This window comes from Alexandromys fortis, unplaced genomic scaffold, assembly GCF_014885135.2.
Source record: "Alexandromys fortis isolate MF-2015 unplaced genomic scaffold, M_Fortis_MF-2015_v1.1 scaffold_16, whole genome shotgun sequence".
Taxonomy (NCBI): domain Eukaryota; kingdom Metazoa; phylum Chordata; class Mammalia; order Rodentia; family Cricetidae; genus Alexandromys; species Alexandromys fortis.
The window spans coordinates 4,040,878-4,062,579 of NW_026067893.1; the positions used below are offsets into that span (position 1 = coordinate 4,040,878).

Consider the following 21,702-nt stretch of genomic DNA (forward strand, 5'->3'; position numbering starts at 1 on the left):
TCTTTTACCTGTTTGTGCTCTGTGCACACGCTCCTCTGTACACACTCTCCTCTGTACACACACTCAAGTCTTCCTTCTCTTGAACCCCATAAAAGGAAGCCCCACACAGTATCAGAACCCATGTGGCCCACTGCCGATCTTGACAGCATTTCTCTCCATAACCCACACTTTTGTTTGCTCCAAATAAAATTCCCCTTGAATCTTCTGCAGATCTGTGTGAGCCCTGAATTCTCAGTTCTTTGAAGAGGCCCAGACGCCAAGCACTGGTAATAATCTGACATAAACCATTTGATTCAGATTCTGCGCTATAAAATATAAAAATCAAAAATCTACAGACACAAATCTGGAAAGGACAGAGCTGTTACCTTCAAGCGAGCATCTAATGATCTGGAAGGGGAGCTCCAGGTGGCGGGCAGGGACTGGCTGCACTCTAGAAAGAGGCACGGTTTCCATGTTTCCATAATCTGCATAGAGTACTTTCACATCAGAGTCTGACGTTTCCAGAACAATGGCCCGGTACCAGAGGTCATCACCTGAAAACAAAGGAAGTCACAGCCCAGAGTCCTTCCCATTTCTTGAGATGGTTCTATCTTTGACACTTAAAAGCTCACACCAAGATAACTAAGCATCCAGATTTTTTTCTATATTCTTTCCATATCCCTCTATGGAAACTCTAAAGTTCTGATTTTGTTTTTAATGACAAGAAAAAGGACCATGAGAAGTTCATGCAGTTCTGCAAGGCTGAAAACATGGACCAATGGACGACTCTTACAGCCAAGGGAGTTGGTGCATAGTTGGTGGTGAGGAAGCCAGGCTGTGCTTCTGAGGCCCAGCCCCCAGGGCACAGGCAGTGAGGAGCAGGAAGGAGGAGGACAGGGAAAGGAAGCAGCTATTCCTCTAAACAGACTTCAGTTTAGAAACAATTTTACATAGAGCACCTAGTTTTAAATTCATTGAAGAGAATGGAAACCTCACATGTTTAGAAGCTCCTTCTCCAAGGGGACTATGGACTGGGGATTGTGAGGCTAAGGAGAGGAGGAAGTTTAACAAAGACACAGCAAAATGCACATTCCAGTCAGGAGCTGGCTGTCCCACAGGGGAGCACTTCCAGATGTCCAGCCACCAGGGGAGCCAGATCAAGAAGGCCACAAGTGGTTACATTCTGTTGTGCATAAATTTCCAAACAGCATTTTAGTCATGTGGAAAAATGGTTCAAGAAAGTGAAGACAGAAGGGAAGGCAGGGTCAGCTACCTCAGTGGAATGGAAGAAATCCAGCTCACACTGCCAACACCAGGGCAGGGAGAGTCGGAGACTGTGTTCAAACAGCTCAGCATAAGAGTGAAGACAAACTCAGGACAGCCCAGGTTTGCAGGACAAGCAGCTAGACTAAGACTATGGTAAACTTGATGATGTCCATACAGAGCTCACTGAGGGACTTAACACCAGTGTGGAGGAGCGGGGACAGTGAAACACAGAAGAATGCAGTGCAGTGCGGGAGTGAGTGGTCTGCAGTGCCCACGAGGCCGCACGGGAATGAAGCAGCCCGACACTCCAAGGCACCCCGTAACCTCCACTGGGATGAAGACGAGGTCAAAAAGACAGGTGACATCACTGAGATGGCAGAGGAGGTTCCCAGCATATCACCATTATCCTCATGCCCCATTAACAGTCTGCTGAGCGTCTATGGGCAAAGCTGCCTATAGGAGACCTCTGAACCCAGACAGGTGGCTTTGAGAGTCCCATCTATGATTGAAAGTCCCCTAGTCTCCCTGGATACTCTGCTGTAGACCTGTGTGGCTGCCATGCTGCCAATAGCCCACCTGTTCAGGGGGCAGTGAAAACTGCACCTGCACCCACCCACACATCCCCACAGCACCTCTGTCATCTGGCTCCATTTCCAGAAGCAAATCACAGCATTTGCAGCCAATGCTATTTACATTAGCAATGCACTTTGTTGATGTGAACGGTTGAAGAAGCCCATGCCCCCGGCAGTAGTCTAGTTCTCCTTTCGGTCTGCTCACAGCAGACTCCAGGAAGACGGAAGACTGCATCAGCGACCACTGTAATACAGCACTGGTACCCATACCCTGACCTAAAAATAACCTATACAGATAGAAAGGCACATGACCCCAGCATATAAATCAGTCACAAGTTTGCCTTCCTTAATTTGTCTAAACAAACGAAATGTGCACTGAAGGCACCAGAATCTATGTCATCTCACACAAAGGGTAACAACTAATATTCCCTGCAGTAGTTCACTTAGAGGAATGGTACCTGTGTATTTGGCACAGCATGCTTCCCCCGTCCGCGGTCTGTAGGATGGCTGGCCTTTCTGAGCATTGCAGTGTTCTAACAATTCCGCCGTTAATACACACAGCTTTTCTTGATTTTCTGAAATACAAGCAATCAGTATGAGGCAATTTCCAGTGTTAATAGCAACAGCATACAAAAAAATCCCAAGGCTAATCAGCCCAGAGCTCTGAGTATTAAATATACACTGTTTTTTAAAATAAATATACTCAGCTGGGTGGTAGTGGCACACGCCCTTAGGCCCAGCACTCAGGAGGCAGAGACAGGCGGATCTCTGTGAGTTTGAGGCCAGCCTGGTCTACAGAATAAGTTCCAGGACAAGTCCCAAAGCTACAGAAAAACCCTGTCTCGAAAACAAAAAACAAAAAAATATTCACTACTGGTTGCTGTATGCAGGAAGATTTGAACTGCAGGGTGTGTGTGTGTGTGTGTGTCTAGAGGGCCTATTTCCTAATGAGGGTTGGTTCTGCTAGTGTGCCCACCTCTGTGAAAATTATTAACTATGTTAATATTTTCAGTTTACATTTATAATGGGGGAGATGGAGTCCAGGGTTGGAGTTTGGGTTATGAGGACTGCTTCAAAAGCGAGCTCTCATTAGTCTTAAGAGTCTTACTGTTTAGAAGTGAATGTTCACATAAAAGCCTAGTCATGGAGAAAAGTAGGAGAGAATACTGGTTCTGCAATTTCTCTTCTTGTTTAATGGAAGCTTATAATCAAGCAATCTTAAATGTCCATGAAACTATTCTTGTAGCATTTGAAAGTCAGGGGCACAGCTGACAGTGGGGTGAAAGAAATGAAGTTTGCTTCAAATTTGTCAACCCAGGAACTGTGATAGTAACAATTATTATTATTGTCAACCCAGAACTGTGGTAGTAACAATTACTGTTATTATCTGTCAACCCAGGAATTGCAGTAGTAACAATTATTGCTCTTAAACTTTTTCCCAAAAACCACAAAATATGACCTTTAATCTGTGTAAGTGAAAAGCAGCTTCTCAGGGCTGTGACAATCTATAGTTCAGATGAACTGGAATAATACTTAACATCACGTTATTTTGATAACACATTGAAAAGTATACAAGAAGTTATAAAAATGCTACTTGATTTGAGTAATGAGAATTTAAAATTTTTCATAAGTCAACTATACCCTTACCTAAAAATAATCTATAATAAAAAGCTGGTGAAATGAGCATATGAATTATATCACAACCTTGCCTTTCTCAATTTGTCCAATCAAATGAAAGGTGCATTGAAGATACGAAAATCTGTATCATCCCACATAAAGATAACACACTGATATCACCCTATACTTCACTTAAAAGAGCTCTACTCATTTGGCACACCACACTTCTCCAACCTGTGGTCTACAGGACTATACAGACCCAGAACACAGGCACGCAAATAATAATTTTTAATTGAAAAACTATGACTATTAACTGATTACTAAGTTTTTAATATATTGAATATAGCTGTGGTCGAAGTTCACTTATACGGCTAAAGGTTAGCCTAGTAAATACAATTCAATATCGATAATGTATGTTTTAAATAAAGAAGTTATAGAGAAATTAAGGACTTTTTTGTGTCCTTAAACTTAGGCTTCAGGGCTACAACTCTTAAGATGCCTCACTTTCCTCTTTACCCTTTCACCTCCTATGGAACAGCTCAAAAGCAGAGGCACGTGTCTGTGAGTGTGGCTTCTTACCTGGCATTTCACTGGGGATGGCATAGAATAAGTTTGGGTTCACGATTTCTAGCACGTTTGCTGGCACGGTCTTGTTAAGTGGCAATTCTATTGTCTTCCACTGCTCTGCTGAAGGGATGGCTGGAAACATGAGGTGAAAAGACCCGCTATGAGTGGAGGGGGCACCATCCACCTGTCTGAACAAGGAGCTACACCAGAGACAGAGAGTGAGCTGAGCACCAGCGTTCACCTCTGCTTCCTGATATGGGCCACCTCACACTCCTGCTACCGTGCCTTTCCCACCATGCTGACTGTCCTTCCTCAAACCACAAACTTTACTTTGTCAGGTGAGTAGCTGCAGGGATAAAGTAGACAACAGACAACATGACTGAGCATGGGTTCGCAGGATGAACGCCGTGAACAACCACATTATCCACGTCTCAGTAGAATCCCTAGCAAAACTCCAGAATGCATTCTTCACGGGATTAGAAAAGCAATCCTAATACATATACAGATACAAAAGATTCCTACAAAGAGCAATGCTGAGCACCACAGGATCTCAATACCTGACACTATCACATCACACAACCACAGGAGAGCCCAGCACAGTCCTGGTACAAAACACACCAGCATACCAACAGAAGAGGGCCCCAGCGAAACTACTAGACAGCCAACCCGTCTTTGACAAGGGTGTTAAAAACACTGGAGAAGAAACAGCAAAGAAAGCTGGAGAGCCACAGCAGAAAAACCAAGCTAGAGCCCTCTCACCTCACATTAAATCAACTCCAGAGGGACAAAAGACCTTGAGAGCTGAGTCTTGAACGGCCAGAGGAAACAGGACAAGCCTTTTCATATCCAGCCTGGGCAGTCCCAGGTACTGACTGACAGGTGCCAACGCACAGGATCTGCAGCTTTCTGCACAGGAAAGCCAGCAGCCAGCAGAGTGCAATGACAGCCTCCAGGTGGGGAACTAACTTCACCAGACACGGATTAATATCATAAGGAATTCTAAAAATCAAATGCCCAAATACCCAAATCATTCAATCAACATACAGTCAGTGACCTAAACAGATGGCTCTCAAAGTGCACATGGCCAACAATTATTTTTATAATTTCTAGTTAATTTTATAAAAACCTAGAAATTAAAACACATACGTGCACGCACACCAGAGTCTCTGCATCTCAGTGACTCTGTCCCATCAGCATGGCGGATCTGAAGCTGTGGGGCTACAAAGAGCTCTAGAAGGGGTAGAGCTAACTTTTCCCAGTTCTCACTTGGTCATGGAGTTTCCATTTTTCATCGTCAAGTGCATAAAGATATATTCTACAGTAAAATGTAAAATTCAACATGAAACTTTTTTTTTCTTAAATAATCAAGATCCTTGGTAGTTGAGTGAATGAAAATTCAAACTGTTTTAAGGAGATATCTCGACCAGTCAGAACACCAACAAGAGGTTGTAAATTTAGTTGGGGGGAGCAGGAGGCATTGGAGAGGGGAGGGGAGAGATAGAAATGATGCAAATATAGTACTAACACATGAACTTTTCAAAAATTAAGTAACAAAGCAAATTTAAGATTATTTTGAAATCTTAAAGAAAACAAAAAAACAACACATCCTGGCGAGCATGTGGGAAGGCGCACTTACTGCTGCAGAGCAGAAACTAAGCCCGCACTATGGACATCTGCTTGGAGATGCTTCAAACGCTCACACTAGTGCTGCTGCACCTCAGCTTGGCACTACCCAGAGGACGCAGTCTGCGGCACAGCCTAAGATGCCTGCCATGGCAGCACCTGATGCCCACAACAGACATGGGCCCTGCCTAGATGGTCACCAACAGTTGGATGACACATAAAATTTGGTAATACACAATGGGATTTTATTTATCTATAAGAAAAGTGATATTATATGTATGTGGATATACACGTACATATGCTATACACATGAAAAAGGGACTATGTGAGGAGGAACAGGTCTAAAGAGGGGAGAACGAGAGAAGGTTCCAGGGAGAATATACCACCGCCACCACACTTTCTCTCATATGCAGAATCTAGACCTAACCATAAAGACACACACACAGCAGAAGAGAGGCCAGGTAGGGTGGTGCTTACCTTTAATCGCAGCACTTAGGAGGCAGAGGCAGTCAGATCTGTGAATTCCAAGGCCAGCCTGGTCTACATAGTAAGTTCTGGGATAGCCAGGGCTACACAGTGAGAACCTGTCTAGAGCTCATAACTGTAACTCGTTCCAGGGCTTCTGACACAATCACACAGATATACATGCAGGCAAAATACCAATGAACATAAAATAAAACCAAATTATGTATTAAAGAAAAAAAGAGAAAGCAGGAGAGGAATGAACTGAGAAAGAAAACCAACAGAGAGAGATGGGGGAGTGTAGGGTGTGCAAGTAAGAGCAAGGTAGAATGAGACGTAGGAAAATCTGTTGTATGTGAAAGCATTAGAGAGTAAAGCGAAAGCTAACACAAATTTAGATCCAGACGGATTAACGGCATCACCTGGTACCCCCTGGGTGTCCGAATGGTTATGTTTGTTAGCAAGTCTGCAAACCGATGATTCCTTCTGTGGTGAACCACATTTTAAAACCAAATGTTCTGTGATGAGAATGTCACTAATTATTTTGGGATAAGGAGTGGAAATGTCAGTGAGTTCAACTCCCAACCCCTTCTCTGTGATTTCCACAACTCTGGCTTGGAGTTTGAGCCCCACAACGCATGCTTGAAATCTTGCTGTAGCTTCTTTTGTCCAATGCTTGTTTTGGGGCTGTATATCTGGGAATTAAGAACAAGAAAATTAAAGAAATCCTATGAATGAGTGAGCTTATGGCAGGCAGGACAGTACTCTTACATTCAATCAGAAATTCTCAAAATTTACACAGATGTGGTAAAAAAAAAAAATTTACACCTTTGAAAGCTAAGTCAGATGATGTATCTAACACAGAGTTAGGATCTCAGGTCAACTCTCCCCAGCGAGATCCGTAGCTGCCATCACTGTCTTAGAGGACAGCACAATCATGTGACCAATGGCAAGCTGTCAACTGGTGATCGAACCTCTGCAGTTCCCAAGAGCTTGGGGCAACTTTGGCTTGCTCAATTTTATTTTGAGTCAGGAATGCACTAACTTGCACAGGTTCATCTTGGAAGTCCTGCATTCACTGGCTTTCTCTTGGTGAGACTTCCAGGTGTGAAAGTGTACCTCGACTACTCACGGCACTTGTTTAAACACAGATTGAGAGTTCACTCCAGACTGTCTCACTCAAGTCCAGGCTGGGGACTATAAATCACAATTTTTGAAACAAGTTCCCTTGTTCGATGATGTTGGTCTATCAGCTACATTTTTAAAAATACGCTGGCATCAAACATGGGGATTAAGAATAATCTGAGCTCTATAAGATTGCTCCCAGGTAAAATGCTTGCCACAGAAGCACTTTTGAATTGAACAATTGAATTTGATTCTCAGTTCTCAAAATGGAGAGAACCGAATCCCAAAAATTGTCCTTTTATTTCTACATGCATGCCCATGACATGTACATGCCTGCACAAACACATCATATATACATGCGTGCACACATGATAATAAAACCTAACAAGAATAGCAACCTAAAGCATACTCACTGCACAGTAGTAACAGACAGTGACATCATGTGTCCCCTCACAGCAGAACAGTCACTAAGACAGATGGACAAAAGACAGACCTAAAAACATCTGTGTTCCCCAACATAGCCACATGTTTGTTAAGGGTTTGGCAGTACCTTCCACAGATACAGCCAGTGGTGATGCACATCTATAATTTCACCACTCAGGAGGCAGAGGCAGGCAGATCTCTGAGTTCAAGGCCAGTCTGACCTACAGGGTGAGTTCCAGGACAGCCAAGGTTACACAGAGAACCCCTGTCTCAAAACAACACATAAGAGCAAACACAACAACTTCTGCAAAAATTGGGGTTTTAAAGCTAGTCTTGTGCTTAGCTTGGAATTGCTGAACCCAAGCACTCGACCTGATGCTGAGCAGTTGGCACTGCTGTTCACGACTCTGCCAGGTTCCTCCCATGACTTGTGGATGCAAACAGAAAACATAGCTGCAAGCACATATACCCTCCTTTAAATGTTTGCGTGCATGGTGGCACATGCTTGTAATTCCAACAGTGGGGAGGGCAAGGGCAAGAAGGGTCAGTAGTTCCAGGTCCTAACTACACAGACTGTGTCTCTACACAGAGACCGGGTCTCAACAACAGCAACAACAAAATGTACTCAAGAAGGAAGCATTTATATAGCAGATTGTTGTGTCCTGCTAGTTCTTTGAGACTTTTTTCCAGATAGGAAGATGGATGTGCAGTTTAAATAATTGGCCTGGCATTCTCAGCAGGGCTGGGTCCAGAGCCCATCTGTGCACTGCAATGCTGCCGTGGACCTCCACGCACTTTCTTCACGTGCTTCCTACTCAGGTGTGTCGGCACCACATCTCAACAGCAGCGGGGTGACAGCAGACACCTAGTCACAACTTCAGTCCCACACATTGTCCCAGTGCTAACCCACCGTCACCCTGACATGGGTGGTGCCCACCCATCCTCCACCATTGGCTCTGCAAGTGATGGGCTGTCAGTAGCAGTCCTGGAATGAGTTTCCTTGCAGCTGAACCAGGCTGCTTTAGAATAAATTACTAGAGGTAAATGCCAGAATGTCTCCACATCTGAGGTTCCCAGTCCTACACAACCCTTTAAGACAGTCCTGTCAGTTTTCACTCCCAGAATTAGGGTAAAGTTTCTAGTCATCATACTGTTTGGCCAAAACATTAAGTTTCCACATGCTGCAGCATGAGGTGGGCTTTTCTAGCTCTCTTGAAAGGTCAGAGTAGCCTTACACAAAGTTGGCTCTCCAAGAAAGGAGTTGACACCTACCTACGAGCCAGCACTGCGTCCCCTGAAACGGAAGCAGTAACAACTGTGGTGATATCGCCTGGAGTTGGTCTCTGGTAACTTCCTCAACATTGCCATAATCCACAAAGTGCACTTTAACATTTCCACTGGGTAAGATCTCCTTGACCAGAGCCCGGTACCAGTTGCCATCACCTGGAAGCAGCACAGAGTTTCTGACATTTCCTTCCTTTGATACTCAAAGTCTCCTCTTAGAAAAAAAGTGCTTGCTATAACAAAGCTGGTAAGTTTGTCTACTTCTATAGATTATAGCTTTTCTCCTAAATCCCTAGATTGAAAATTCACAAGATTCACTTCCACCAAGACTTTCTACAGCACTGCACCTGACACTTGCTAATAATCAGATGTCACACATTCACACTCTACCCAATAATCAGGGAAGTGGGAAACGGTCCTGACATTCTTACTGCTTTGGCTGTAATTTGGTAACACAACAAATGATAAAAGCCTTGTCATGTGGTAATTGGCTTTTTACACCTGAAAATTCAAGTGTGGAAGGATGTAGGGATAAGGCAAGACTTCATCACTGAATACTCCTTACAAAAAAAGCCATCTTATGAAGTCCCCTAATTTTGATTATGAAAACATGTGCTTAAATACAGGAAGAAAGCATGCATCAGAACAAGTCTAAATGTTAGGAACCAAAAGGTCTGCACAGGCACTGACCCCAGCCCTAACTTACCTGTGAAAAATGCGCAGCAAGGCCGTCCTACCTCTGCCTTGAAGCCATTTGGCAGCTTCTGTGCACAATATTCTGCTAAGGATTTATTCAAATCATCGAGCTTCTTTAAAGCTGAAAAACAATACACAGAATGTAATGTTAAACAGAGATATTCTTCAATGTCAGAGAACATCTTCACCATGAAAATCTCAAGTACATCCCCAAACAACTAGTAACTACAAGAAATGCCCTTTCACAAAAATGTCTAAACCAATACAATTCTTAATAACCTGGAAACCAGTGACTTCTCGGGCACAATGACATGAGCTCGGCAGCACCATCCTGTGTCACTGTACAAGTTTTGGGTGCAGACAAGATGACTTACACACACCCTAAAGTTAATAATGTCCTGGAAATGTAAACATAATTATTAAATGCATGGAGCTCAGTTAGTGGGCATCCACAGAGGTCTGCAATCCACTGGGAGAAAGGTCAGAGCGTCTCGAATGCAGCACCAGAGAGAACCATAGCAGCCAACAATCACCTAGTGGGGGCAGATGGCAAAGCAAAGAACCAGTAGGGTAAATTGGTGCAGAGAAACAACAAAGACACAACGAGCTTTAGCATCTTACAGGAAATGTACCCAACAGCCATGTAAGCCAGGTACAAGCAAATTCCTCTGGATTTCTGAGAGGTGTCTCAGAAATAGATTTTCTAGTCAGGAAGATCCTTCCACTTTCAAGTAAGCAAGGACGTGTAGCTGGAGACAGACGGAGCAGCACTTGAGGGCACTGGTGTCACTTGGCTACCTCCCCTGAAGGACGTGTGAAGTCTCAAGAGCACACTCACCCACTCGCCTATCACCGTGATTGTAATTTGTTCCAAGAATATGTTTTCAGGGCTGGAAAGATGGCTCAGTGGTTAAGAGTACCAGCTGTGCTTGCAGAGGCCCCAAGTTCAGTTCACAGCACCCACACTGAAGCTCACAACCATCTGTGTAACCCCAAGTTTAGTTCACAGCACCCACACTGTATGTAGCTCACAACCATCTGTGTAACTCCAGCTCCCTCTGTGGCCCATGCAGGCACAGAACGCATGTGGTATGCACACATATAGGCAGGCAAACACCCACAAACACTTTACAAAGAGCAGTCTCTAGTAAAATCAGAACATAAGAACTGTACCCTCTATTTACCAATGCCTTTAAGCTAGGATAAAACACAAAATGGAAACAATGTAGCCAGGTAAAATAATAGAGCCAAGATAGAAGCATTATCCTGGACCATATCTTAGTGCAGGAAAAGGTCACCTGCTGGAAACCTACACAACGCAGCACTGCTCTCCCAGGCTCCCCACACAGAAGCTCGGAAAAGGACGCCCCACACCTGGTCTATGCAAACACCCAGTCTATAACTATTAACAGACAGACTTGTGAACTGGACCTAAGATAGTGAGGAAGGCAGAGTACAAACGATGAGCAGAGAAGGAGCACACAGACACATCAGGCTGCTTCTGCAAAGAACTGCAGCCGTGACAAGAGGGATGGGGGCCGTTTTCCACTATACACCCTGTTACTCCTGAGTTTTATGTTATATGCTTGGAAGTTCACCTATAAAAATAAGTTAAAAAGCAATTTAAAGTTTTAATTTTTAGATTTATTTTATATATATGAATGTTCTGCCTGCATGTACACCATGTGACTGCCTGGTGCCAACAATGGTCAGGAGAGAATATCAGATTCCCATTCCATATAACTGGTGTCTCAGATGGTTGTAAGCTGTTATATGGGTGCTAAGGACCGAACCTGGGTCCTCTGCAGAAGCTGTCAGTGTCTTAACCACCAAGCCATATCTCTAGCACCCTGTGTTTTGTTCTGTATGAAATAGCAACCTTCTCCCAGGTGGTTCTAAATGAAGAAATTATGTATATCAGAACCTGAGTCAGACAAAGACTGAGATATTTAGTCTAACATATTAATTTGGTAGAAAAAAAACTAATGGAATTTAAACTGAAAAGTAAACTCAGTGATGCTCAGTTATCAGAACAGCTCAAGGGAAACAGAAAACACAAAGGATGAGATGTATGGTTACTAGAAACCTCCAAGTGAAACTGACTCAAGGTGAAGAGATGGGGAGCACTGGTGCCCACAGAGATCCAGGACGACTCAGCACAGACGCACTGAGCAGAGCCAAGTGCTCACACTGCCATCACTGCATAGGTGGTCAACTGCCACAAAACAAAACGGAATCAGAAATTTGTGTACACTCATACAGGGGAATATTATGCAACAAAAAACCAAGTTCCAAGTAACAATGTGAAGAAATAGCGACCAAGGCAAAGCTAAAAATACATATTACATGGTTTTGGTTCATGTTGAGGTTCAAAACCAGGAAAAAAGCAATCTATGCAGGACCCCACTTCTTTCTGAAGGAGAAAAAATGTGTAAGAACAGGAAGAAAAATGCAGGAAACTTCTGGGACACTGGCCAACATTTCCCTTCCTGGCTGACCTGTGACCTTTACATTGCACTTCTGTTACAGCATTGGTCCCTGTGAATGTAACAGCCATGTTCAGAGACATGCCATGAAATCTCTTGGAGTGGTCCAATACCCGGAGTAGGAGCTGTCGGAGGGCATGAAAGCAAACTAAGTGGAAGCACATTGGAGCTCCTGCTTAGAAAGAGTGCTGCTACCATGCCCGAGTGCACGGCCCAAGTTACCTATTCACACCCTGGAGAGAACACAGACAAGAACCCCCTTACCATCGTCCTTGAGAAAGTGACAGTAAAACTCTCCAGGGCTGTACATCACGCAGACCACCACATCCACGGTTTCATCCACAGTGAACTCAACCCACGTCCACTCCAATGACTCAGCTGTTTCTTCTGTGGCCAAGGGAACTGTGAAAATAACCGAATACTTTGTAATACAAGGAGACATAGTTGGGATGAGGGAGCTGTCACAGCAAAGCTGTGGAAGAATCTGGAAAAGCTCCATTTCCGCTGACATTTGGTGAATTTATAGGAAGGTGAACCCTAAAATTAACCTTATTGCTTGAGGGACCGTCCCATGTTTCTGACTAACCAAATTTTCAGCACAAATCTCTGGTTACACATCTGGAGGCATTCATGTGACTGCTTAACTAAGAAGGCACTCAAACATCGGTTCTCTTGAAATCCCGGCCCGTGAACTCAGAGCCACGGCATCCAGCCTGGTACTGTTTGCTGGGCAGTCTACTTACCGCTGGCTGTGTGCACGCCGCTGGTTTTGTCTGCCACTATCTCCTTTTCAACAGCAAAGCCTGAGTCTATGAGGGCTTTAGAAGTGCTGAGGTGAGGTACCACAGACTTGTCTACGAGCTCCACCAGTGACTTGGTCCCCAGTATGTCCACCACTCTCACGGTGACCATCTTGTTCTGGACAATCTTTTTCATGAAACAAACAGCTTCTGGAGTCCAAATTCCTAATGATGGCTTCACTCCTAACCAATAATTGTTAAAGGGATGTTAAAATAATTATAAAACAAGTATTTTTACATTAAACTTCCATTTCCTCAAAGTTAAACAAATCTGTGTCAAACATTGGGACCAAAACATGCCATCTGAACAGCAAGATTTTGTAAACACGAAAAATAGAATTAAAAATTCTTCTGTACCTCAATGTAAAAAAATTCCATCCACAGAAAAATGTACAGAAAGTCAAGTCTACAGAGAAAGCAAAACTAACTATGCCTGGGAACAGGCTGTCCTGTAAAACATGAGGTCTTGGGGTATAATGGAAATGTCCTCAGACAGATCCTGTTTATCGGTAAACAATCCAGTTAAGTTTACTAAAAAATAAACAAACCCACTGGATTTTATACCTAAAACAAGGATTCCTACAGAATCCAAATTACAGCTCAATAAAGCAATTAAGGTAAACACAAAGTTATAAACCACTCCAGGAAAAAATACTGATCTTACACCTTAACGGGTGAGGTTGTTGTTGTTGTATGTGTTTTAATATAAAGCAACACTGGAAGGTATTGATAAATGAATAATTCAAAAGTACAGCTAGAGTCAGGACAAAACTAAAGCTGAGTAAGTGCCTCCCCCCTCTCCCTCCCCCATCCATCCCAGCCTATTAATGAAGCACACTGGACTGACTGGACCTGTTCAATGGGAAGTATTGCAGAGGTGTTTCTGGAGCACAGAGGTGTGGCAGGGTTCACTCCCTCCTGCTTTTCTGAGGACTGCACAAGTGAACTCAACCCTTTCCATGCAACAGGAGACAGTATGTCCCACAGACACAAGACACACACTCATGGACACCTTAGCATCATCTGGGGGAACATACCCTCTGGAGGAAGGCCTTGATCCTAGGGACAGGCACCTATGCAGTGACAGCTATGCTTGTGACCTTGGTTCTCACTGCTCTAAGGAACATGCCTCCCTGCCTGCCACAAGCGCCTTTTCACATTTCCATTTTCTTTTTTAAGTTTTAACATTTTTATAAAGAACAGGAAGACCACAACATTTCATACCTGCCAGAACACAATTTAGGGCTTGCATTGGCAAGTCCAACAACTTTGGAATTATGGGACAAAGTCTTTTCAAACTAAGAATTTCAAAGTTTCCATAATCAACATAGCCAACCAGGACAGATTCTTCAGAAGCATAGGCCAGAACGGAGGCGCGGTACCACTGGTCATCCTCTGAAACGAGAGAGAGTCATCTCAGACGCCCCACAGCCTGCACAAGTGCTCCCTGACCAGAGAGGGCCTCATACACATTCCGCTGTGACAGCAAGCGCTCACTAAACACTGCAGCTCTGCTCCCCAGAACCAAAGCATTCCCAAAGCGGGGCCACTGCGATCAGCTTACTAACTGCATTGCTTTTTTCCTGTATCACACACCTGATAAAACAATCTAAGGGAGGAAAGATGGACATGCTCATGGTATCAGAGGTGTCAGTCCCATCATGGCTAGGCATAAGGAGCCAGCCAGCTCACACCCTGGTGTGAAATCCAGACAAGCTGACAGTGGAGGTTAACATCATGCTACTGCTTATAATATCATTATGGATTTATATCATTTGTTTCTCCAATAGCTAGTAGATAGCTCTGAGGAGAGAGCACATGTTTCAGCCATGTGAACTCCCAAGGCACATCAATTATTTGCTAAGGCATCAAATAAGGCCATTCCTAGAATACTTGCAGCAGGATGAGTTAAATGGATTCCAAATGAATGAATGTACCAGTGGCTCCCCACGCTTACTATTCGGTGAGCTAGCTGGGCTGCCTTTAAAGAGTAATACAACAGGGTGGTGGTGGTGCATGCCTTTAATCTCAGGAGGCAGAGACAGGTGGACTTCTGTGAGTTCAAGGCCAGCCTGGTTTACAGAATTCCAGGAAGGCTCCAAAGCTACAGAGAAACCCTGTCTCGAAAAACCAAAAAAGAAAAGAGTAACAGAACCGGGCTTCTACAAAGTAAAACTTGTGTAGCCACAAAGGTCAGGAGAGTGCTAGGCCTCAGGCCCTCTTCTGTTTCAAACTAAGCTCATAAAGAGGAGAGTGGGAGATTCTACATGGGACCTTCGTGTAAGCTGAACTCTGAGTACAAACAGTAAGTACAAAAAAAAAAAAGTTTAAAAAAATTACTTTACCACCCGAGGCTCTTGATGCAAACTCTCTGTCCTCCCATGCACCACAGCACGCTGCTGTGATCTAGCTTGACTGGGCATGCTTAGGAACATAATTGGTGCATGTTAACACTCAAGCCTAAGTGCGGCCATTTGGTGTGAATCAAAGATTTTGATTTTACTCAGCTGCATGTAAAACATGTCCTCACCTGAGAACTGAGCACAGCACACATCCCCGATGGTTGGATAGAAATCAGAGCGTGGGGTCACCTGGCCACAGTACTCGCTGAGGGATTCCTGCAGCTCTGCAAGCTTGTCTGTGGACACAAATCACATCTTAGACAAAGGAATGCGGGCGGTGAACGAGGGCGACGGCACCAACTAGGAAACTGACTCACGGCCACTCTGCAGCTGCTGGCAGAAGAAGTCCTCTGGAGACTGGATGTGCGCAACCACTCCACAGAACTCGTCACCCACACTCAGGCTCAGCACTTTGGGGATCAGGGCATTTCTGTCTATCACAGTCTTACTCTCGGGGGTCACTCTTCCAAGGTCCTCAGGAGCACCTGTCAGAAAGCAGAAAGATGCATTCTGGACCACGGAGGGAATCAAAGTAGTGACAAAGTAACAAGGGAACCAAAAACATTGGAATGGCTCTAAAAGATAGAAATGGTGCAAACATCAAGTGACAGCAGCCCCAGGTGAGGAGGGAAGCAAGCACTCGTGGGGCCTTCAGCTTCTGTGTCACCAAAAGTGAGAAGCATCTGAAGAAGGAAAACCACGGCATAAAAACATCAGATCTAACTAACGGGTTCTCTAGTAAAATATTAAGAATCTAAGGAGCTCAGGAAAATAGAATTTAGAGTCAGTTCTATCACAAGGTCTCAAAGAGACAGAAGAACACACTTTAGAGTGAAATGGAATCCCACAAAAAACCGTTTGTTACAATATACTGAATGTAATTAAATTACGCTTTAATGTGCATTAGTCAGTTCAAATGAGGAACAAGTGACAAACACCACGCGGTGGGGGCCCAGAGCTGACACCAGAGACTGAAGTAGCAGGAGCTTTGACCACCATGAAAACTACTCAGGAAGAAAGGTAACTCCTAGGGATAACAGCAGAACAGGCAGCCTACAAAACTCCCATACTCTCAATGGCTGGATAGAGTTAAGACAGACATCATGACATCAACATATCAGATTCTGCAAGACAAACCAAGACGATGGTACTGATCAGAAGAAACCCGAGGTCGGTCTCACTGTTAACTCGGGTGTGCAAATCAGCAGATGACCAGTTTGCAGAATAAACGCCGCCAAAGACCTGTCAGGTCCCATGCTGACAGCTCCAGAGCAGACTAACTTCCCACAATGCAGTGCAAGAGATTCTTGAAATGAGGTCAAAATTCCTCTGAAATGGATAGTTTCCCCAAACCAAGGTAAATGCCAGTGATTGCAAAATGTAACAAAGTAAACATTAAAAATATTTTATGTTTCAGAAAAGTCAAAATATAAATGAAGACTTGGACAAAAAAACAAACTCAATAGGAAAAAAATGAACTGTTATTGCACGGAAGAGATGAAGATTTGCCAGTTTGGGGGAGCTCCATGACCTCCGGCATCTGCTGCCCCATTTGTGACCAGGCGGGGTGAGTGATCACAATGACTATAATGCTCCCCTTCAGCTATCTGTCACGGGCTCCTGGGAGCTCCCAAAGCACAGGCTGAAAGCCTACTGTGTGGCAGCTGTCATGAAAGGAGCTGATTAGGGAATCTCTTCCAAGTCTCATGTCCTGCAGGTAGGTGAGTCTTCAACAGGAAGCGCAGAGACACTGCAGCGGGGGGCTGACACCAGTGTCTCTGGACGGATGAGAGACTGTTTTAGTTAGAGTCTCTACTTCTGGGAGGAGACACCATGGCCAAGGCAACGCTTACAAAGGATTTAACTGGGGCTTGCTTACAGTCTGAGGGTTAGTCCATTATCCTCACAGCAGGGATGGGGAACCATGGTGGCATCACAGCACTAGAGAAGCAGCAGAGAGCTACGTCCTGACCCACGGGCAGAGAGAGAGCCTAGGCTGGCATGGGCTTTTGGAGCTTCAAAGTCCATCTCCAGTCACACTTCCTCCAACAAGGCCACACCTTTTCCTTCTACTCTTTTCAGATGGTGCCACTTCCTGTGAGTAAGCATTCAAATATATGAGCCTATGGGGACCATTCTTATTCAGTCAACCACGACACAGTATAAAGGTGTGTCAGCCTGGTCCAGCACAGCTTGAGGTCTTCAGGATGTTCAGCAATCTTCTACCTCTTCTTCTTTCCCCTTCAGCAGGGGCATTGCTCCACACTGCAGTTACTTTCCCAGGCAAGAGTCAGATGGGCCCACTCAGCACAGCTGAGACTGATCCACTTGTTTACATTCTAAGGTAAGCTCCCTCTCCTGCACCTTTTCTTGATGGTCAAGTTCAGTCACACCTCACTTTCAGTTTTTCAGACCCAACCTGAGACTGATCCACTTGTTTACATTCTAAGGTAAGCTCCCTCTCCTGCACCTTTTCTTGACGGTCAAGTTCAGTCACACCTCACTTTCAGTTTTTCAGACCCATCCATGTCCATTTAAATTGATGCCTTTTACAAATGTGCTCTTTATTCCCTGGAACAAGGTCCATTGTTGTAAAGCGTTCCTCAAGAGATGGCCGTAAGGGAAGAAACATGGATGAAAGGACACACAAAGGTGTGTAGGGAGAAAAACCACTAAGAACTGGCAACTAAGTAGACAAAGGTACAGGGCAGGAAGTGAGATGAGGGTGGCAGAACTCAAGAGTGGTTCAGTCCGAGTTATGTCTGCATCCGAAGCAAGTGCCAATGAGCAAAGAGAAGTAGACCAGAAAAGCTATGCTTATGAACAAGTCATGAAAAATGCTCACGGTAAATTTAATTCTCCTGTCAAATTTGATGTAAACATGCACATATACAGCTAATAAGTGAAAACTAAAGTCTTAGGAAATAGTATCCTACTACAACAGAATTTCAGAGATCTCTTCATTATTTGTAAAAACTCGGGCCAGGAATCAAATCAAAACTAAGGCAGTATGAGCTAAAACATCAACCTACAGTCCCACTTAGAGCCCTTAGTGATGAGCACATTAGGACTCATCTAGGACAGACTAGGACAGGAGGAACGACTGAGATCAGGCGATGTGTTTCTAAGAGAACTACCCTGACGTGACATTTATGGAATGGTCCTAATGATGCTACCACCGAGCCTGCCAGGGGATGAGGAGGACACTGCGGGGGGGGGGGCACTGTAGGGGGGATGGANGGGGGGGGGGGGGGGGGGCGAGGAGGACACTTCTGGAGTCACCTTTATACTCACTTTGGTCCACACTTTGCTTCTCGGAGTTGTGCACATCTGGTTTTACACCATATCCCATTTCCACAAGCACGTGGTCCAGTTGTTTTCCTAAAGGTGATGAAGAAGAGACACCTCCACTGAGACACTGTCCAGAGGGTCACAGGCAGAGGAAAGTATGAGAGAGGTCAGCCATGGATCTCAGATCTCCTAACCCTCACACAAGCTTTGCTTCACCAGGCCAATTATTACAGGAAAAAACACTCAGAAAAGCAGTTCATAAACTGAAACAAAAATTCCCAATCACTTGAGCAAAAATTTCATGACAAGATTTATCTTCAAAAGTCTGAATGATAAGAAAGTTACTAGCTCAGAAGCACATTTAAATTTACCACTGTCCATGACAAAACACGAAAGGAACAAGATTTTATGCCCAAAGCATATCAGCCAACGCTGACATGGACTCACAACATGACACACACATGTCTAAGGAACAAAGACAGACTATATACTAGATTTCAACAGACAAGCTCCTGCTCTACTCACGTGCGCACTCCATTCTCTGAGAGCACAGACAACACCTTGGAAACCGAGGCAGAGAGAATTAAAGTAGGAGGAGTCACTGGTCAAACAGATAAACCACAAAGGAAGGGCAGGACTACAGAACACATCCACTCTGCAACTCAAACACGAAGTCCTAACTTCACACATGTCTGTGAGGGCCAAGGAAATGCATGGGGGATGAGAAGACTCAAAGCCACTCAGTTTCTCCCGCGACGGGGTAAAGCCATTAGCAGACATTATAATGACTGTATTAAAAGGCTAATAGCATAGTTACCCCATGTTAGCCCAAACCTGGCTTGCTAAACCATCTAATTCCACAGAGTTTTGACAGACTGCTAAAACAGGCCCCTTTTTCATCACACTGGGGATAACTTGAGAGACGTTATTGGGCCTCATGTCCATGGTTCTGCTGCTCCTCTGACAGATGAGAACAGACTTATCTCCTACCTGAACCTTCTAGAACGACATCAACAGCATAGGTGAGCGCCCCGTCTTCCAGCACATCCATGATCCTGACTGAGCAGTACTGCTCCAGCAGCAGGGCCTTGACAGCTGTGACACAGTCCTCACTCCACTCCCCCCGGACCGGGAGGACGCCTGCCACAAAGCACTTTATGGCCTGAAAGATTTTGTGCAAATTACTCAAAGGATCAGTATTTTAAAATGAAATTTTCTAATTATTTAAAGAGTTTTTAAAAGAATTTATTTCATGCCAAAAAGAATCATCAAAAGCTTTCAATAGTAACCAGGTAAACCATCTGAACTGTGGTTAATGCCTCTACTGACAATGCTAACTGCTGGTAACTGATGCTTCAGAAATAGATATAACAAAAAAATTACCTTTATTATATATCAATTCTGCCTTCTTTCCAATAATATATAGAACAAAAATGATGGATTTTATAGAGCTGATAAGATGTTCCTGTAAAAGTTACTCATAAGAGATGCTACTTAGAGAAGGGCACCAGGAGAATCCAGCTCTAGGATACTCAACCACAGTGTCAGAGACAGGACAGTGGGCACGGTGACACAGGGAGTCAGCAGCAAATGCTGCATCCATGGCAATACAGTGACTGCTCCCTGGGGATGAGGACAGGAATTTACAAAGAAGAAACTCACAGAAGGAGGAAACAAGTCAATGCTCTTGCTTAGCTGGTGAATCCTGTCCATGGGAATTACTTCTTCATTTCCATAATCAATGTACAGGATGTGTGCCTTCTTCTGGAACTCATCAACACCTCGTATTAGTGCTCTGTTCCAGGTCTGCAAGGGAAAGAGGCAACATTTGGCTTTAAAACCCAGTTTTACAATCCTGATCTAAGAAGCCATCAACCTAGAGAGCAGGTAAGCAAAAGGTTCCTGTTTCAAACTCTGTAGGCATTCAAAAACTCAACATCCGTCGAGGAGATATCCCTAAAGCAGTCTAGTTAGGACAACTCAGAGTTGTTCCAGCCCAGAGGACTATCACACACACCTCAGCTCCACACAGAGGTGCAGCTGAAAAGGCCAGCAAGCAGTGCAGTCACTTGGGAAGGAAGCAGCAGAGGCTGTTGGGCCAGTCCAGGGAGGAATGAGACTAGGGTGACCCAAGTTTGCCCCTAGCTAGCTCTTGTAGCTTTAATAGCTTTAGTCTTCATGAAGTGGCCTCAACAAGGTTACCTTGTTGAAGCTGAAGCATCCTGTTAAAAATTCAATCTGTCAGTGGTTACCTGATCAACCGTGTACTTGGCAACACAAACTTCCCCCTCAACAGGAAGATAACCATCTTCAGGCACCATATCTGCATATGTCTCCTTCAAACTTGCAGACAGTTGGCTCATGTATTCTAAAACCTCCGAAGAATACAACTGGACATAAAAGTTACTTGGGTGCTTGAATTCAGTAACTGTGCCCTTTCAAAGACAGAAAAAAAAAAAACACCAAAACAAGTTCCTTCAATTTTATACCTAAGAGAGAAAAGTAGTGCACAATGTGCTTAGTTATGCTGTAAACTACAAGTCAGCAGCAAACAAGGCATGGAACCCACAAGCTCTTTAGACCTCCATGTAAACAAAACAAAAAGCAACAAAAATACCTTTATTTCCATGGCTTTCTTGAGTTGCAGACTTCTCAAATCAGAAAGCATCACTCTCTCAGCACCAGCAGTCATTTCTTTAGTAATTCCCAGGGGGCGATCACCCTGCTTGGAGAAAGCACACAAAGCTGTGCCCACAGACAACTGTCAATGGCACGGTGGCCACCAGCCCTTCCTCCTGGGGGTGTCAATACGCAGTGCAGGCGCTGGCCAGGCCGCCAGCAACTCCACAGAGCCACCTTCCACAGGCAGGGCACACAGCACAGGGCTCCAACACAGGAACATGAGTGACAGCAAAAATAACCTTCAGGTAGTTACACAGATCAATCCATGCAACATTTAAGAATATTTATTCCAGTGTTTGAAATAGACTCACTCCACAATGCAGGCTGGCCTGAAACTATGTAGCCTTAGCTAACCTAGAACTCAAAGCTGTCTTCCTGCCTCAGTCTCTCAAGTGCTGGGTTTGCAGGCATGAGCCACTATATCTGG

The 21,702-nt window shown here is 44.4% G+C and overlaps 1 protein-coding gene across 4 annotated transcripts in view; it reads right to left on the minus strand.

Annotated features, from left to right (window-relative positions):
• The window catches only part of Tdrd1 (tudor domain containing 1), a 40,141-nt gene that overhangs the window by 4,167 nt on the left and 14,272 nt on the right, over positions 1 to 21,702 (minus strand). For 3 of the 4 annotated variants that reach the window (XM_050148978.1, XM_050148963.1, XM_050148988.1), the window contains exons 7-22: positions 21,211 to 21,318; positions 20,846 to 21,028; positions 20,256 to 20,399; positions 19,584 to 19,755; positions 18,597 to 18,683; positions 15,620 to 15,787; positions 15,431 to 15,538; positions 14,125 to 14,295; positions 12,844 to 13,083; positions 12,365 to 12,502; positions 9,625 to 9,735; positions 8,907 to 9,077; positions 6,509 to 6,781; positions 4,014 to 4,133; positions 2,276 to 2,392; positions 366 to 533 (exon numbers count right to left, since the gene is read on the minus strand). In XM_050148978.1, the coding sequence (XP_050004935.1) occupies positions 366 to 533; positions 2,276 to 2,392; positions 4,014 to 4,133; positions 6,509 to 6,781; positions 8,907 to 9,077; positions 9,625 to 9,735; positions 12,365 to 12,502; positions 12,844 to 13,083; positions 14,125 to 14,295; positions 15,431 to 15,538; positions 15,620 to 15,787; positions 18,597 to 18,683; positions 19,584 to 19,755; positions 20,256 to 20,399; positions 20,846 to 21,028; positions 21,211 to 21,318 (2,479 nt within the window). The remainder of the gene's footprint in view (positions 1 to 365; positions 534 to 2,275; positions 2,393 to 4,013; positions 4,134 to 6,508; positions 6,782 to 8,906; positions 9,078 to 9,624; positions 9,736 to 12,364; positions 12,503 to 12,843; positions 13,084 to 14,124; positions 14,296 to 15,430; positions 15,539 to 15,619; positions 15,788 to 18,596; positions 18,684 to 19,583; positions 19,756 to 20,255; positions 20,400 to 20,845; positions 21,029 to 21,210; positions 21,319 to 21,702) is intronic. The other variant, XM_050148971.1, reaches the window with a different exon arrangement.